Here is a 19,652-nt window from a genome sequence, read left to right on the forward strand (position 1 = left end):
GGAGAGATTTCCTGTCACTTCCTCCTGAGCCTGTGACACTCATACAAGATATGAGACAATATCACATCACACTGGAGAGATTTCCTGTCACTTCCTCCTGAGCCTGTGACACCCATACAAGATATGAGACAATAAAGAGATTTTTAATACAGCTTACCTGTAAAATCTTTTTCTTGGAGTACATCACGGGACACAGAGCGGCATTCATTACTATATGGGTTATATGGAGTACCTTCAGGTGTAGACACTGGCAATCTTCAAACAGGAAATGCCCCTCCCTATATAACCCCCTCCCATAGGAGGAGTACCTCAGTTTTGTAGCAAGCAGTATGCCTCCCAAAATGGTCCTCAAAAGAGGGGTGGGAGCTCTGTGTCCCGTGATGTACTCCAAGAAAAAGATTTTACAGGTAAGCTGTATTAAAAATCTCTTTTTCTTTATCGTTACATCACGGGACACAGAGCGGCATTCATTACTATATGGGATGTCCCAAAGCAATGCTTACAATGAGGGGAGGGAGAACATCTCCAAGACAAAAGGATTTAATTTAGAGATATACTCAAATCATAATAAATCCAACTTATTTGAGAAAAATAATCTTAAATTTTAAATTTAACTCAAAAAAAGAGGAGCCCCCGGAATCCGAGGGTCTCAAACTGCAGCCTGCAGCACTGCCTGCCCGAAGGCAGTATCAGTATTCCTTCTTACGTCCAACTTGTAGAATTTTGTAAATGTGTGGACAGAAGACCAGGTTGCCGCCTTGCAAACTTGAGCCATAGAGATCTGGTGGTGTGCTGCCCAGGAGGCACCCATGGCTCTAGTAGAATGAGCCCTTAATGATACTGGAGGAGGCAACCCTTTCAAGCCGTAGGCCTGAGTGATCAATTGCTTAATCCACCTAGAAATGGTGGACTTTGCAGCTGCCTGCCCCTTCTTGGGCCCATCCGGTAGAATAAACAGCACATCTGTTTTCCGGATCTTCTCTGTAGCTTTAAGATAGGCCTTCATGGCCCTGACAATATCCAAGGTATGCAGCAACCCTTCCTTTCTGGAAGTAGGTTTAGGGAAGAAGGATGGTAATACCAAATCCTGGTTCAAATGAAAACTGGATATGACCTTCGGTAAGAAGGAAGGATGAGGGCGGAGAACGACCTTGTCCTTATGAAATATAAGATATGGTTCCTTACAGGATAAGGCTGCCAGTTCCGAAACTCTTCTTGCGGAAACTATGGCAACCAAAAACACCAACTTCCTTGTCAGTAGAACCAAAGGAACTTCAGCCAACGGCTCAAACGGTTGTTTCTGTAAACTCGACAGAACAAGATTTAAATCCCACGGACAAAGCGGGGATTTAACTGGAGGTTTAATACGTAAGACCCCTTGAAGGAAGGTCTTAACCAGCGAGTGGGTGGCCAGCGGCCGCTGAAACCACACTGACAGGGCAGAAATCTGTCCTTTGATTGTGCTTAATGCCAATCCTTTATCCACTCCTAGCTGGAGAAAACTTAAAACTCTATCTATGGTGAACTTGCGAGGAAGCCATAGCTTGGACTCACACCAGCCTACATAGGCCTTCCAGACCCTGTAATAAATCACCCTAGAGACCGGTTTCCTGGCTCTGATTAGGGTAGAGATTACCTTCTGAGACAGACCTCTACCCCTGAGAATCAAGGATTCAGCTTCCAGGCCGTCAAATTTAGATGCCGTAAGGCAGGGTGGAGGATCGGACCTTGCGATAGCAGGTCTGGCCTTAGAGGCAGAGTCCAAGGGTTTCCCACTACCATCCTTAGGATTAGTGAGTACCAAGCCCTTCTGGGCCATGCTGGAGCTACCAGGATAACTGGTATGTGCTCCACCCGGATCCTGCGCAGCAGGCGGGGTAGTAACTGGAGCGGGGGAAACGCATAAAGAAGCTTGAACTGATGCCAAGGGCAAACCAGAGCATCGGTTCCGCAGGCCATCGGATCCCTTGAGCGGGACATGAACCTGTCTAGCTTCTTGTTGAGTCTCGATGCCATGATATCCACGTCCGGCACTCCCCATCTTTGGCAGAGTGCTTGAAAGACTTGTGGATGCAGAGACCATTCCCCCGGCCATAGAGTCTGGCGGCTTAAGAAGTCCGCCTGAAAGTTGTCCACTCCGGGAATGAATATTGCCGATATGCAGGGCACATGAGCCTCTGCCCATAGGAGAATCAAGCTCACTTCTCTCTGAGCGGCCTGACTCCTGGTCCCCCCTTGGTGATTTATGTATGCCACTGCCGTGGCATTGTCTGATTGAATTCTCACCGGAAGCCCCTGCAATTTCGACGTCCAAGCCCTGAGGGCTAGTCGAACAGCTCTGAGCTCCAAGATGTTGATGGGTAAAAGCTTCTCTGGCTTTGCCCAAATACCTTGGCGAGTGGAACCATCCACAATCGCTCCCCAGCCCGTCAGGCTGGCGTCTGTGGTCACTATCTTCCAAGCCACTGGGCTGAAAGATTTTCCCTTCAGTAGATTCTGAGGGTCTAACCACCAACACAGACTTTGCCGGACTCTTGATGAGAGAGGCAACGGGATATCCAAGGCCTGTGGCCTTCTGCTCCATGCTGACAGGATGGCTGCCTGCAGGATGCGAGTGTGGCTCTGGGCGTATGGCACCGCCTCGAAAGTAGCCACCATCTTGCCTAGTAATCTCATACATAGGCGAATAGTCGGTTCTTTCTTGCTTAGAACCAGTAGGATTAATTCCTTGATGGCTTTGACCTTCCTCAGAGGTAGGAACACCCCTTGTTGTTCCGTGTCTAATCTCATGCCGAGATATTCCAACTGCCTTGTGGGCTGGAATGCTGACTTTTCTCGATTTAGGACCCAGCCGAACCTCTCGAGGTATTGGACCGTGAGGGCCACTGCTCGTTCCAAGCCGGGAGACGAGTGGTCTATGACTAGGAGGTCGTCCAGGTATGCTAGGATCGTGACCCCTTGGCTCCTTAGCTTGGCTAGGATTGGAGCTAGAACCTTCGTGAACACCCGGGGGGCCGTAGCCAACCCGAAGGGAAGCGCCACGAATTGGAAATGACGCGAAGCCACCATAAAGCGTAGATATCTTTGATGTGGCTGATAAATTGGAACATGAAGGTAGGCATCCTTTATGTCTATGGACGCCATGAAGTCGTCCTTTTGGAGTGTGGCAGCTGCTGACCGCACGGATTCCATCCGAAATGAGCGGACTTTTAAGTATGCATTTACCATCTTTAGGTCCAAAATTGGCCTGACATCTCCATTGGGCTTTAGGATGATGAATAGGTTGGAGTAGAAACCCAGCCCCTGTTCCAGGACTGGTACCTCTACTATTACTTCCTGGGAAAGTAGATGATCTAGAGCCGACCTTAATGCGGCTCCTTTCTCCAGATCGTTTGGAATCCTCGACTCCTGGAAATGAGGAGGAGGAAACCTTAGGAATTCTAGCTTGTAGCCTGTGGCCACGGAAGACCGTACCCACTCGTCGGGAATGCTGGCTTCCCAAATCTCCGAAAAGAGTCGCAGCCTTCCCCCCACCTTCGTGGGTGGGGGCGCCCCTTCATGAGGTAGACTTGGGGGCTGGTTTTGCTGGCTTGCGAAACCACTGCCTCTTGCCCCTAACAGCCTGTCCTTGTGATCTGCTGTTGAAGCCGAAGTTTGTTCTTGCAGGAGGCCGTCGATACTGCTTGGCATTAGAGGGCCTCTGCCCAGGGGAGGACTGTCGTTTAAACGCAGGTCCCTGAACCCTCTTCTTAGTTGGCAAGAGAGTACTCTTGCCGCTTGAAATGGTCTGAATGTATTTATCTAAGTCCTCTCCGAAGAGCCGTCCTCCATGGAAGGGAAACCCTGCCAGGAGCTTCTTGCATGGGGGCTCAGCCTCCCAGCTTTTTAACCATAAGAGTCTTCTCATATGGATAAGGGATAATGATAAACGTGACGCTTGTTGGATAGAATCCTTGATTGCGTCTACCGTAAAACATATGGCCTTAGGGACATCCGAAAATTCTTCTGCCTGCTCGGCAGGAATAAGTTCAAGCATTTGCTTAAATTGATCCGATAAAGCTTGAGCGACTCCAATCGCAGCCACGGCTGGCTGTACTACTGCCCCTGCAGAAGTGAAGGAGTTCTTAAGTAGGGCTTCCAAGCGTCTATCAACTGGATCTTTGAAAACCTGTACGTTTTCTACAGGACATGTTAACGATTTGTTAACACATGAGATGGCTGCGTCTACTGCAGGAGAAGCCCATCTCTTGGAAAACTTTTCTTCCATAGGATATAAGACAGAAAATTTCTTAGGTGGAAAGAAAACCTTGTCTGGTTTGTTCCCCTCTTGGAACAAGACTCCCTCCAAAAGAGGATGGATCGGAAACACAGCACTGCTTTGAGGCGCCCTCAGTGAGCCCAAAGCTGAAACCGTCGATACCTGGAGATCTGGTACAGGCAGGTTGAATGCCTTATGGACCAAGTCCGTCAAGCCCTGAATCCACCAGCTCTCCCTCAGGGAGACTGCCCCAGACTCCTCTGTATCCGGATCTTCGATCCCTGAACCTACTTGGTCTCTGTCCAAGAGGTCGTCCAATTCCCCAGAGGAAAGGACCTCCTCTTCCGAGGGTCCGCGCACGGGTGACGGAGATCTATTCCGCTTACTACCCCGCATGGCTGCGGCTATCATTTCTCCCATGCTTCTCCGCATCTCATTTAAAGAGGCGAGTAACACCTCCTCCGTGACCACCTTAGGGTTGGGTTGACTCGCGTCAGCTCTAGCCCCAGACCCCGATGGCCCAAAGGCTCCCTGTGGGGAAAGCAGCGGCATAGCTCTATCCGAGACCTCAGATTCTGCGGGGGAATCCCCACCTTTTGTACCCTCTGATCTTGATGCCATGGTACAATACCGAGGTACACCTGCTACTTATTGGTACCTGGGACTTATAATAGTTAAATGCCCAAACACCTGTTTGGGGAATAAAAATGTTTCCTCTACCCTAGATGACACTTTTTTTTTTTTTTTTTTCAAAGAAAAACTTTTCTTCTTTTTTTTTTTTTTTTTTTCAATCTAGGCAAGAAAAAACATTCTATCCCCCTGAGTAGTATTGCCAAAGAAAAGACTATGAGATGGAAAAGAAAGCCAGCCTATTCCTAGGCTAAACCACAATCTTCTGAAGACTGTAGTATTCTTTCTGGCCACTGTGTGTCCTCAGCGCCCCGTGCTTCACTCCAGTCCTTCCTCCCTTAAGCCAGAGAAATGAATGAGCTGTGGCATCTAAGGAAGGGCCGCCCCTTCCTTTAAACCACTGACCCGCCCTTCCCCCCCAGCTAAAACGGCGCCAAATGCGTCTATAACACGTGCACGCGCACCGCGCGCGCGCCCGCCGACGGGGGGGGGGGGGGGGGGTTGGGAGGAAGGGCCTCTCTGTTCCTGCAGCCGCAGGCCTGGAACACACGAGGAGGTCAGCGTTTTGCCTGCCTTGCAGGCATGAGGGAGAGGACTGGATAGAGCATCGCCTGGAGGCTTGCAGGTAAGCATAGCTCTCTGACACACACATACACTTGTACATAAAAGGCCCCACTCACAGCTTTTCCAACACTACCAGGGAGGTCACTTTTTATGGGGAAATATAACATATAGAGCCATCCTATCTTCATGATATGTGACTGGTTTGCCAGATGCAATGCATAACCTTAGGCATGTCCCCTGTGACCTCCCAGAAAAAACTTGCTAAGAGCCAAGCCCCGCAGGTTTTTCCCCTTACTTACCTGCTCCATGCCGCAGGACTTTGCCAAGCAAGAGGTCCAATCTTCCCCCATCTCCGTGGGGATGTCTAGACCTTCAGGCCCTGGGAACCTTCTTCTTCCATGAAGGATCCACTGTCCTGGGCCCATACAGCACCCTGGCAAACAGAAAACATTAGGCGCCCCAAAGGTTTTCTAAGTTCTGGGCCCAGGGTCCAGCTCTCTTAAAAAGAAAGCATTATGGGCTATACCCCAAGGGTTTGGGGTCCGGTTACTGACCACTTTAGCGCGCAGGCTTTTTTGGACAGAACCGGTAGCTCACCTAATCCCAAGGATGCGGAGGCAAGCTAAACCATGACTAACACCTAAGACACTGGCGTAAAAACTGAGGTACTCCTCCTATGGGAGGGGGTTATATAGGGAGGGGCATTTCCTGTTTGAAGATTGCCAGTGTCTACACCTGAAGGTACTCCATATAACCCATATAGTAATGAATGCCGCTCTGTGTCCCGTGATGTAACGATAAAGAAATCACATCACACTGGAGAGATTTCCTGTCACTTCCTCCTGAGCCTGTGACACTCATACAAGATATGAGACAATATCACATCACACTGGAGAGACTTCCTATCACTTCCTCCTGAGCCTGTGACACCCATACAAGATATGAGACAATATCACATCACACTGGAGAGACCACTTCCTTCTGAGCCTGTGACACTCATACAAGATATGGGTGTATGGCTAACACTGGGACAGAAAGGCGCAGACAGCAATAACAACATTAGCACACCTTCTAAACTCTCCACACTTCACTAGAAATGTCTTTTTGTCTGAGCAGTTGTTGTAGAGACTTCATATGACTTCCTGTCTTGATAGGAAGTTAAAGCGGGGGTTCACCCTAAAAACGATTTTCTAACATTACATCCAGCTCACTCTCTACATTCACAGTATGCCGTTTGTTTTTTGTTTTTTTGCTGTACATACCTCGTAGAGCTATTTTCTTCCCCGGCTTCCGGGTCGGGACTCCCGCGGGAGTGGGCGTTCCTATCCAGCAGGTGATTGACGTGATGACAAAAACGACCTCCCCCCGTCGCATAAGGAGCGTCACGAGTTGCCGAAAGAAGGCGAACGTCGGTGCGCAGGCGCCGTATAGCGCCGATTCGCCGTTCGGCTTCTTTCGGCAACTCGTGATGCTCCTTATGCGACGGGGTGAGGTCGTTTTTGTCATCACATCAATCACCTGCTGGATAGGAACGCCCACTCCCGTGGGGGTCCCGACCCGGAAGCCGGGGAAGAAAATAGCTGTACGAGGTATGTACAGCAAAAACAAACGGCATACTGTCAATGTAGAGAGTGAGCCGGATGTAATGTTAGAAAATCGTTTTTAGGGTGAACCCCCGCTTTAAGGGACACAGAAGGCAATAAAAATCTGACATAGGCTCAAATAACTCTTTGTGCTATCCAAAACCATGCATGTTTTGGTGGGAGTTTAGCTTCAACTGCATAAAGCACAACTGCAGGCATATAAAAAAAACACAAATAATACAGTAATACAAATGAAGGCATGTTGATAGGAGGATAGACCAAATGATGAGCTCATCAGTTTGCTCCTCCCCTTTACTGTCCAGTCATAGGCTGAGGAAGCAACAAGACCTGTAAAGGGGACAGAGCAGAGAGCCAGTAACTGACAGTCACCGGCTCTCTGCTCAGGGAGCACTGAGAACAGAGCGATCAGTGGTGTTTGATCGCTCGATTCTCAGCATTGAGGGACAGATTCTGCATCCACCTAGGCAAGTATGATGGCAGGTTCCCTTATGTCACTAGTTGCTGCCCTCCTACCATTTTCCTCAGTGTCGGTTTTTAGGTTTCGGGATGCCGTCCTTCGGTCCAGATGGTCACGGTTGGCACACACCTGCTTCAGCCCGAGGAACAGGAGGAGGATGGAAGGCACGATGAGCGAGGCCACAGCACTGACAGCTGCTGGTCGATTTGGGAGCTCCATAAGAATACTAAGGCCGATCACACACATCTTCCTATCATGCAGCCTGGAGGGAGAATATGAGAACTGAATAGAAGTCCTTTAAGGTTTAGACCCCAAATGTTTAGCTTTTATAAAAACCATAATTTTTTTTTGCTTCTCAAATCCATTTTTCCTGTATTTATTTTTTCCTGCTTTAAAGCAGGTTTAGGCTGCATTCACACCTGAACGTTTTGTCGCCTGAAGCGCGACGCTCAAATACGCTAGAGGGGAAAAAATACATTATTCCCTATGGAGATGGTTCACATCTGCACGCCAATACGCCTGACGCCGAACGACTGAAGCTCAAACAAGTTCCGGACCCTTTTTTGGTTTGGTCGTTTTTGAGCATTTCCATTTCCCATAGAAAGTAATGGAAATGCTCGATTCAAGCGACTTGCGCGACAACGAGCGTTTGCTACGGGCGTTTTCTTCGTAATCTCTGAAATAATGACAATGGTCCCAAAAATGTGTCAAAAGTGTCCCATGTGTCCGCCATAATGTCGCAGTCACGATAAAAATCGCTGATCGCCGCCATTACTAGTAAAGAAAAATAAATATATTAATAAAAATGGCATAAAACTATCCCCTATTTTGTAGATGCTATAACTTTGCGCAAACCAATCAAACGCTTATTGCGATTCTTTTTACCAAAAATATGTAGAATATAATGTATCAGCCTAAAGTGAAAGAAATGAGTATAAAGAATATGAATTTTTTGGGGATATTTATTATAGCAAAAAGTAAAAAAGTGATTTTTTTTTCAAAATTGTCACTCTATTTTTATTTATAGCGCAAAAAATAAATACCACCAAAAGAAAGCTCCATTTGTGAAAAAATAAGAACGTCACTTTTGTTTGGGAGCCACGTCGCACGACCGCGCAATTGTCAGTTAAAGCGACGCAGTGCCGAATCGCAAAAAGTGGCCCGGTCATTGACCAGCAAAATGGTCCGGGGCTCAAGTGGTTAAAATGCTGTTTAGGAAACATAACCTGCTTTTTTAAAATTTTACTGGCTGCATTGGTTGTTTTGTGCACATATGGAGCCCCTATGTGCGCACAACAATCTGGCATCTAGAATCTGAAGATTTTGGCAGACTCAGAAAAGAAGCAATGCATGCTGGGAAATCCAAATATGGCTTGATATTTTAGTCCCTGGCCACATAATAAACTAAAGAAAATTGCAGATGCAGAATCACATACAAAATTCCACAATAAAGGTTGCCATTTCAAAACATTCATATACTGGATTAAACACTTGCCAACTGCATAACGATGTTATACAGTGACAAAGTGGCTTTCCTGTGCCGGACAACAAGGCAGAGCTCTGTCCTGTCAGCGGGGATGTTCTGGATCTTGTTTCCTGGAAAGCAGGGAATAAACTCCAGCACATCCCTTAGTAAAAGCACCACATAATAAACACAAAAACACTGGTTAGGCACACATTTAGCCATCTGATCACTAGTAGGTAGATTCAGTAAGAGTTAGGCCGGCTTATCAGTAGATAAGCCGACCTAACTCAGAATCTACGCCGACTTATGTTTAAGTGTGAGCTCAAACAGAGATACGCTTAAACATATCTTAGATATGACGGCTTGCGCCGTCCTATCTTAGATTGCAATATTTAGGATGGCCGCTGGGTGGCGCTTCCATTGCGGTCGGCGTAGAATATGTAAATTAGTAGATACGCCGATTCACGAACGTACTCCCGGCCGCCGCAGTACATTTACGCTGTTTCCGTAAGCCATTATCAGGCCTAAAGTTATTCCATCTATTAGATGGAATAGTAATGTTAAAGTATGGCCGCCGTTCCCACTTCGAGATTCAAAATTTTTACGTTGTTTGCGTAAGTCGTCTGCGAATAGCGATTTATGTCGTTTACGTCCACGTCAAAATCAATAGGCCCGTGCGGCGTACTTAGCCGCAATGCACACTGGGAAATGTAGGCGCCCGGCGCATGCGCAGTAAAAAAAAATGTCAAAAACGTAAGGTCAGGCCTTATTAACATAAAACACCCCCCCCCCCCCCTACACACATTTTAATTCTGCACCCTTACGCCCGCCCTAGGCTACGCCGCCGTAACTTAGCAGGAAAGTACATTGTGAATCATGTACTTGCCTAGCTAACTTACGGCGGCGTAGCCTAAACACGCTAAGCTATGCCGCCGTAAGTGTAGGCACATCTACCTGAATCTACCTATAGATGTTTAAAAAAAAAAAAAAAGACATAAATTGAATTTCTGTAGGGCGTTGCATTGCCGTGCAATTGTCCGCTAAAGTAACACAGTGCTGTATAGTAAACAATTGGCCTGGTTATGAAGGGGGGTAAAATACTCCAGAGGTCAAGTGGGTAATGGGGGTTGAAGTTTAGCAGCAATATAAAAACCTAATATAGTAAACTTTACAAAGAGTACAAAAGTGATGTTTGAGCTGCACAGTGGATACAGAAGCAATACATTACTTGCCCCAGGAAGCAGTCCGTGTCGTTCACCCATTGGTTGATGAACTGTGCTGTAATTGGCTCGGAGCTGTGAGGGAAACGAATCTGTTCCAGGGTGTTGAAGAGCAGAGCGGAATTATAAAACAGAGCTGCAATGACAACCTGCAAGCACATAGTGCGCAGTTCACTGGATTTCACACCTCGCGTCAACCGTTCGAGGACAGCTTCAACAAAAAGCGGGATGCACTGGGGAAAAACGGTGACAGAAAAATACAGTAATGTAAATAGGATTTTTGTACTTACCAAAAAATCTGTTTCCTGAATCCTATTGAAGGACTCGGGAAGTTTTTTACCTTTGGGTTATACTGACATCTACAAGAGGATTGGTCACTGGAAAACTAAAAATTGTAAGCCAGCCCAGGAAAACCCCTCCTACTACCATCATACCTCAGCTCAGTAGCAAAGTAGTATCATAAGAACAATCATAAAAACACAGACGGGGGAGACTTGGGCCTCCCAAAAGTACAAAAATCCCATAATCTTCCAAGTTCATTGGGAGGATACAGAAATTTTTCACCTTCGGGACATACAAAAACGAAGTCAGCATCAGCTGAGGCCTTAATAGTCACCTGGTAGAACATACATAATGTGCGAACAGAAAACCAGATGGCAGCCTTGAAAAATCCAAAGAAAAAGTTTCTTGATGCTGAAAAGCAAACAAAAAAAACATTCCCAGATATAGTAGGGTGTGCCTTGACAGGAAAGGGTGAAACTTGATTCTTAATGCCAAAAGCTTGGATCATGGTCTGCCTGGGTCACCAATGGAAAGAGGAGCTGAGGGCACCCTTCTGGGATCTATCCAGGAACAGAAAGAGAATTAATCTTCCTGAAAGAATCAGTAGCAAAACGGACAGACTTGGAAAACCCAAACAACATCCAAACAATGAAGGAACGTTTTTTTGGAGTGAAATAGAGCAGGACAAGGGCACAGAAGAACAATGTCTTGGATTTGGTGAAAGGCAGAACTGTCAAAAGAAGTCTTGATTTTGCCCCCATACAAAACCAGAAAGGCCTCCTTTCAGATTAGGGTAGCTAGTTCAGATGCTCACCTTGCAGAGGTGATGGCAACAATGAATATCACCTTACTGGCGAGAGAGAGGAGAGCGAGCGAGAGATAGGGGAGAGCGAGCGACAGAGAACGAGAGAGGAGAGAGGAGAGCGAGAGAGGAGAGCGAGAGAGGAGAGCGAGCGAGGAGAGCGAGAGAGGAGAGCGAGCGACAGAGAGCGAGAGAGGAGAGCGAGCGACAGAGAGCGAGAGAGGAGAGCGAGCGACAGAGAGCGAGAGAGGAGAGCGAGCGACAGAGAGCGAGAGAGGAGAGCGAGCGACAGAGAGCGAGAGAGGAGAGCGAGCGACAGAGAGCGAGAGAGGAGAGCGAGCGACAGAGAGCGAGAGAGGAGAGCGAGCGACAGAGAGCGAGAGAGGAGAGCGAGCGACAGAGAGCGAGAGAGGAGAGCGAGCGACAGAGAGCGAGAGAGGAGAGCGAGCGACAGAGAGCGAGAGAGGAGAGCGAGCGACAGAGAACGAGAGAGGAGAGCGAGCGACAGAGAACGAGAGAGGAGAGCGAGAGAAGAGAGGGGGGAGAGAGAGAGAGAAGAGAGGGGGGAGAGAGAGAGGGGGGAGAGAGAAAAGAGAGAGAGAGAGGAGAGAGAGAGAGCGCGAGCGCCAGAGAGGAGAGCGAGCGACAGAGAGGAGAGCGAGCGACAGAGAGGAGAGCGAGCGACAGAGAGCGAGAGAGGAGAGCGAGAGAGGAGAGCGAGCGACAGAACTGATCCGGGACTAGACTGACTCATTAAAGTGGTTGTAAACCCAACCACACATCCTGCACCTACAGGTAAAGCCTAGATTAAGGCTTACCTGTAGGTGCAAGAAATATCTTCTTAACCTACACGGTTAAGGAGATACTTGCTGAAAACACAGCACCGATGTCTATGGCGCATGTTCGCCGTAGACAATGGCGCAGGCGCACTGAGAGCGCAGTTTTTGAGCCTGGAAAATTCAGGTTTAGTGCCGAATTTTCACGCATGTGCGGGAGCGACGTCATCGCCGATCTGGCCAATCACAGCGCCGGAGTGGCGATAACACGAAGAAGATCGCAGGAGACATGGCGGCGGAGGGCACGGAGGAGAACTTCGGGGGCTTCGTTTTTAGGGGGGTTTATCTTGCAGGATATTTAAAAAGAAAAAGAACAAGGGTTTACTTCCTCATTAAATGATGATAAAGGATTGCACTGTAAAGACTAGGAATTAAACTGAGCAAAGGGGACTGCTTTGAAGGAGGCTACCATCAACCAAGTATCTCTTGTGGAAGAAACACTCTGGCCTGTGCCACATCCAAGACTAGATCCAGGTACTCGGAACAATATGTTGATTTTAGTGACAATTTTTAAAGGTTCGGGATCCATCCAAACCGCTACATTGTCTAGGATGAAGAGCAGGGCCTGCCAATGAGAAAAAAGCTCTAGAAAGGGCATCTAAGGATTTACTGGTTGGTTGGGTCCGTAAAGATAGATATATCCTCCAAGAAAATGAACTTTGTTAGGATGGGACACGGCTGGATCCACAGGGTGGGCAAACCACGTTTTTGATTAGGCCAGCTGTGTAGCATAGATACAATGAGAGAGACCAGCTCTAGCAACAATATACGGAAGAGTGTTTTTTTTGTTTGTTTTTTAAGTAACATGTCCATTCTCCTAGTACACATGCAAAAAAGGTATTCTGGTAAAATGAGGTTATCCTGGGCTGATCTATAGCTTTAATGTTTTCCAGCATCTAAATGAACTAACAATGCACTAGCTTAAAGGAACCTATTTAGAAAATAAAAAACAAACCTTAAGGCTAGATATAAACTTGGAAAAAAATAAACATGCATACTCATCTCCATGCTGCAGCTGTCTTCCCCGATGTTCTGTCAAGAAGTACCCCCCATCGAACAGTGCCCGTGCATGCGCAGGACGGAGCCGCACTCCAGCTGATTTGCCGATCAGCTGCAGTGACGTGACCAGGGCGCAAGAGCACATTATAGGGGGTATCTCTCGATGGGAGATACCATTTAACGGGCATAAATTAAACCTATACAAACAGCGGGGAGAGACCGTAGTTCTCACATTGTGCCTTGCTGTTGCGGGGCGGCTTTACAGTGTGCTGATGGTCCGGCTTTGTCTGTGTTGCAGGGCGGGTTAGCTGTGTTGCAGGGCGGGTTAGCTGTGTTGCAGGGCGGGTTGCAAAACCAGCCCTTCAACACAGCCAATAGCTGCCCTCCAGCAGCAGTGATGCACAATCTGAGAACTACAGTCTCCCCCCATGGTTACTTTAGGTATAAATTGTGCCTCTGAAATGGTATCTCCCATCGAGAGATACCTCCTACGATGTGTGCATGTGCCATGGTTACATCAGTCCAGCTGATCGGCACATTAGCTGTTGTGCTGTTCCATACGGCGCATACGCAGTACATCCCGGTACTTCTCGACAGAACACCGGCTCGAGAACTGAGCGATCACATGCCAGTTGATCGCTCGGTTCTTGACTTTCTTGGATCAAAGAGCAGTGATGACCGCAAGTCACTGCTCTCTGCTATGCCCCTACAGATTTCACTGGAGCACCAGTCTGGAGAGGGAGTAGTTGCTACTGCATTCGGCTCTCAGTCATGTGCTGAGAGTCAGAGACAGTTATCCATCAGGCAGCTGGGTAGATACCGGCAATATGGTCATGATCCTCCCAGAACCAGTGACTTTAACTGACAGCGGGCACGCTGTCTAATTCTGGGTCGCAGGAGAGCAAAAGTAAGTGCACTCGTGACTCACTAGAGAAGTATGACTAAAAAAAGCTTTGGCCATACTTTTATTTTACCAATGCAAGCTATGCATTCAATAAGTTACAGCACCATCTGGTGGTCAGTCTGTTGCAGCCACACTGAAGTAAGATCCTCATAACTACAGTTAATTTTTTTGCAAGATTGTCATGAGTAATTTTTAGCACATGCATCAGATCACCACATTACCTCATTGAACAAGCAGGAAACAAACAACTAAATCAGGAAAGCTCAAAGTGTATGTCTGGGCAAAAAAAAAGGGAGGTGTTCACACATCCTTGTGATGCATGCACATTTTCCCATATTTTTCTCTAAAATGCAGCAAGCACAGAAAAATATCTGTCGTTAAAAAAATTCATCAAACTCCCAACATCCTATTTCAGTGGACAAACTGCCTCTGCTGCACTGAAATCCCAAACAGAGTTGTCAGTCATTTCACCACTATACTACAAAACATACAACCCCCCCTCATGCTATTGAGATGAGGAGAGGGGGTGGTTTCCTGTAGTCAAATTTAGGAGAGCAGCCTAGGGTGACAAAGCCTGTCCTTCACAAGCACAGTACAGTGAGTGAGCACCGTCACCCTAGGACAGGATATGTGTTACTGGCAGGATCAACAGCTGAAAATAAAGGGGGAAAATTCTGAAAAAGTAAAACAAATGGAGCCACTGAATCTAAAGACTGGTAAGCTGCAAGCTATGATATTTTTGTTGGCCTTAGATGAACATTAATCATATTACGCTTGTGAGGAGATTCAAAAATAAGCACTATACCTAAAAAATGCGACATTAAAGGGGTTGTAAAGATTTGTTTTTTTATTTTCTAAATAGGTTCCTATAAGCTAGTGCATTGTTGGTTTACTTACCTTTTGCCTTCTAAATGTTTTTTTTTTTCTTTGTCTGAATTTCTCACTTCCTGTTCCTCCTCAGTAAGCTGTTCTGACTGACTTTCCACCGCTCGGATGATGGTGAAAAGCTTACCGAGGAGAAACAGGAAGTGAGAAATTCAAACAAAGAAAAAAAGCATTTAGAAGGGAAATCGAAGGAAAAGGTAAGTGAACCAACAATGCACTAGCTTAAAGGAACCAATTTAGAAAATAAAAAACAAACCTTTACAACCCCTTTAAGTAAACTCGTTATTAATTTTACAAAAGCTAGGATTTGTTAGGAGGTTAAAAAAAAAAGGAGACTAAAATAGATAGGGAGCGAGCACGCCAAACTAAAATAGATAGGGAGCGAGCACGCCAAACTAAAATAGATAGGGAGCGAGCACGACAAATTAAAATAGATAGGGAGCGAGCACGAAAAACTAAAATAGATAGGGAGCGAGCACGACAAACTAATCGGTCATGTGTGCATGTTTGGATCCATTTCCAATTTCAGCTTACCTGGTCGATCCCTCGGCCCTTACACTGAAGAATAATGACCTCTAGGAGTTTGGCTGCATGACACTCTGCATCTTCTCCCGCTTCTCCCATCAGCACCTGTCAAAAAATAAATAAATTGGTGTTGGGGTTCAAAAAACTACTGCGAAATCCCAGGGTTTGATGCGACAGTCAAAACTATTACGCAGTTTATACTTCTCGTTGGGGAAAGGAGGGAAAAAAATAACAAATAGGTTGAGCCATAGTTTACCACCCATCATAAAAAATTACGGTGACAAAATGAAGGAGTGCACATGCCATGAACATGATCATTTGGGGACAAAATTTTGCGCCCCTTTCCATTCAAGCCTCACTACAACTGCAAAACAAAATACTAGGTGCGCAGATGCCGTGCAGTATTCCCATTCGCAATCCCACTTTGGCTGTCAAAAAAAACAACCCCACCACAACAACCTTTAGGAGGCAGCAGTATCAACTCCTGAAAGTCCTTTGGCAGCTCCAGTACCGCTCTCTGAAAAGTGATCCATCGCTGAATAACTTTTCAAAGACCAGCACTAGTGTGAACAAGCCCTCAATGAGTTCATGGTGACATGAAGGATTTTCCCTTACTCCTGAAAATCACTGGAGCAGCAAACTCCCACACACCTGCAGACTGTTAATGCAATAACATGTCTGGATAACCGATATTTAGAGTCAACAGAATTATACATTTATTAAAATTAAGATTCTCCAGATGTTCAAAATGATATCCAAAACAGTCCAATACTATAAAAAATATTGTGCTTGTGTAAAAGTGCTCAAAACATAGAAAAAGCTACAACATTAAAATTGGGAGATAATCATAAAACACAACACAAATTGTGAAAAAGTGCAAATATGTTGCGACAAGTAGAGCTAAAGGACATGGCTTCAAATAATTTTCTAAAGTCCAAAGACACAATGGCTTACGAATAGCCAGGGAAAAGTGTATAATAAAGATCCAGTAGACCAGTGTTTCTCAACTCCAGTTCTTAAGACGCCCCGACAGGTCATGTTTTCAGGATTTTCCTCAGATTAAACGGCTGTGGTATTTACTAAGGCTGGGTTCACACTACTACACTACTTTCATCCTACTTTGCTCTGTGTTACTACATTGTCCTACATTGGTCCTACACAAGTCGGTCGGACTTTGAAAATGCTCCCTGTACTACTTTTGGTCCTACATTGATCCTACTTCAGGCCCATTGAATATCATTGAAGTCGGACCAAAGTAGTATCCTGTTCATGAAAGTAGGATGGATGTAGGACCAATGTAGGATAAATGTAGGACCAATGTAGCAGAGCAAAGTAGGATGAAAGTAGTGTAGTAGTGTGAACCCAGCCTGAGGCAGTGAAGCTGATCAAATCACCTGTGCAAAATAATGGAAAGCCTGAAACCATAACCTGTTGGGGCGCCTTGAGGACTGGAGTTGAGAAACACTGCAGTAGACAATCCTCCACTACGTAACATGTGAGGTATAGAGTTGTACAACGTTTTCTTGATCTCCCCCTCCAGGCCTTCCTTCTTCCACAGTTTGGTTTGCTACCATAAGTGTGGAAGATGTCAGGTCTGTCAACTCAAACTCAAAACTAAGAACGTTCTTGATTTCTCCTTCAGTATTACTCTTAGGAATGATTTTATTAAACCCTTTATCACATGTAGTACCACTCATGTGGTATATCTTCTGCAGTGCCCATGTGGGCTACTGTAGGTGGGCCAGACTATTTGAGCATTTAATGTTAAGATCAATGAGCATATGGCCAATAGTAAAATAGGATTTAAAAAACAGTGTTTCATGGCATTTTGATCTTGTTCACAACAGAGATCCGTTTGTGGGCATACCCCATTGGAGGGGTAGCCTTAACCACTTGCCGACTGTGTCACGCAAATATACTGCGGCACAATGGCTCTCCTGGGTGAAATCCCGTACAGATACGTCCTACCAGTTTTTAGCCACCTGAGGGCACACGCGTGCCCCCCTGCGCGTGGCCGGCGGGCACGATCGCTTGCACGTGCGCCAGCACAGGGATTTGTGTGTGCAAAACAAATCTCTGTGCTGTCAGAGGAGAGGAGCCATATAATTTTTTCCTACCAAGTAGGAAAAAACGATATGGCTTCTCTCCTAGTCACTCACATCCCCACACAGTTAGAACATGCTGAGGGAACACACATTTAACCCCTTTCCCTGGCAGTGACATTTACACAGCAAACAGTGCATTTTTGTAGCACTGATCGCTGTACGAATGCCAATGGTCCCAAAAAAGTGTCAAAAGTCTCCGATCTGTCCGTCGCAATGTCATAGTACTGCTAAAAATCGCAGACTACCACCACTACTAGTAAAAAATAAAAAAGCCATAAATCTTTCCCATAGTTTGCAGACTCTAACTTATATATGCTTATTGCGATTTTTTTTTACCAAATATATGTAGAAGAATTTATTTTGGCCTAAACTGATGAAGAATTTTTTTTTTTTTTTTAAACTTTTGGGGAAATTAATTACAGCAAATTTTTATTTATTTTTTAAAAAATTTGCTCTTTTTTGTTTATAGCGCAAAAAAAATAAAAACCGCAGGGGTAATCAAATACCACCAAAAGAAAGCTCTATTTGTGGGGGAAAAAAGGATGCAATCTTGTTTGGTTACAGCATCAAAATGTCAGTTAAATCAACGCAGTGCCAAAATTGTAAAAAGTGCTGTGATTAGGAAGGGGGTAAAGCGGTTAACGTGAGGGAGCTATCTAGAATGTAGACCAAGCTGATTTGTATCATTAAAAGATATACTCCATCTGGCTTAAATATAGATTGGGATGTTATTTGCTTCATCAAAAATTCCTAAAATTCGTTTTTATACAGTGGTTGTTTTTTTTTTTTTATGTTATTTCTTTGTACTCTTTTTAGCCATTTGGTCTTGCTCCAGATATTCCAGCCATGTACAGCTTTCACGTTCATTTTTTATTTATTTTTTCTTGATATCTTTTTTGCCCAATTATTTGCCTACGGAGACACTACGGTTACTTGGACGTCATGTCTGGTAAGGGCGGCGTTTGGCATCGCCTGCATCGTGTTCCGTATTTGCGAGTGAGATGTGGGTAGCTGTCTAGTTCACATTAAGGCTTGGATATATATGATGAACCGCAGATGTGTATTAGTGAAAGCGAGGCTTGGCTGGGTGTATTGACTATATCTAGTGATGACAAAGTGGGGTAGATTCAGCAAGCAATTACGCCTGCGTATCCATAAATACGCAGCGTAATTGCTAAGTAGCGCCGGCGTATCAACTTTCTGTATTCAGAAAGCTCGATACGCCGACTGTAGCCTAAGATACGACTGGCATAAGTCTCTTATGCCGTCGTATCTTAGGCTGCATTCTGACGCTGGCCGCTAGGTGGCGTTCCCGTAGTTGTCAGCGTAGAGTATGCAAATTGCATACTCACGCCGATTCACAAACGTACGCGTGCCCGGCGGACGTGTTTTACGTCGTTTGCTTTCGTCGTCGCGATTTTCGAAATTTACGTTGTTTGCGTAAGTGGATCGTGAATGGCGCTGGACGCCATTTACGTTCACGTCGAAGTAAATGACGTCCTTGCAACGTCATTTACTGCAATGCACGTCGTTCGGCGCGGGAACGAGCCTAATTTAAATGATCCACGCCCCCTACGGGATCATTTAAATTACGCGGGCTTACGCCGGCCCCTTTTACGAAACGCCACCGCAAATTACGGAGCAAATGCTTTGTGAATGAAGCGTAGCTCCAGTAATTTACGGAGGCGTAGCGTAAAAACGGTACGTTGCGCTGCTATAGCAGTGCGCGCCCCTACCTGAATCTACCCCAGTGTTTTTGGTCTTGCTCCAGGTATTCCAGCCATGTACAGCTTTCACGTACATTTTTTATTAATTTTTATCACATTTTTTTTTCTTGATATCTTTTTTTGCCCAATTATAAGGATTTATGATTTGCTATAGATTACAGAAAAAGAAAAATGGATAGAAACATTACAATTTTTCTTTGTTACAATGTAATCATTATGAAAGCCGATATATACATATACATATATATATATATATATATATATATACACACACACACACACATATATATATATATACACACACACTATATATATATATATATATATATATATACATATACACACACACACACACACACACACACAATATATATATATATACACACACA

At 45.6% G+C, this 19,652-nt stretch overlaps 1 protein-coding gene across 1 annotated transcript in view; it reads right to left on the minus strand.

Moving 5' to 3' along the window:
- Positions 1 to 19,652, minus strand: part of IPO8 (importin 8) — a 75,776-nt gene that overhangs the window by 5,636 nt on the left and 50,488 nt on the right. The window contains exons 20-22 of the mRNA XM_040345551.1: positions 15,441 to 15,536; positions 10,211 to 10,431; positions 7,570 to 7,775 (exon numbers count right to left, since the gene is read on the minus strand). Coding sequence (XP_040201485.1) covers positions 7,570 to 7,775; positions 10,211 to 10,431; positions 15,441 to 15,536 — 523 coding nt within the window. The remainder of the gene's footprint in view (positions 1 to 7,569; positions 7,776 to 10,210; positions 10,432 to 15,440; positions 15,537 to 19,652) is intronic.

This window comes from Rana temporaria, chromosome 3 (genome assembly GCF_905171775.1).
Source record: "Rana temporaria chromosome 3, aRanTem1.1, whole genome shotgun sequence".
Classification (NCBI taxonomy): Eukaryota; Metazoa; Chordata; class Amphibia; order Anura; family Ranidae; genus Rana; species Rana temporaria.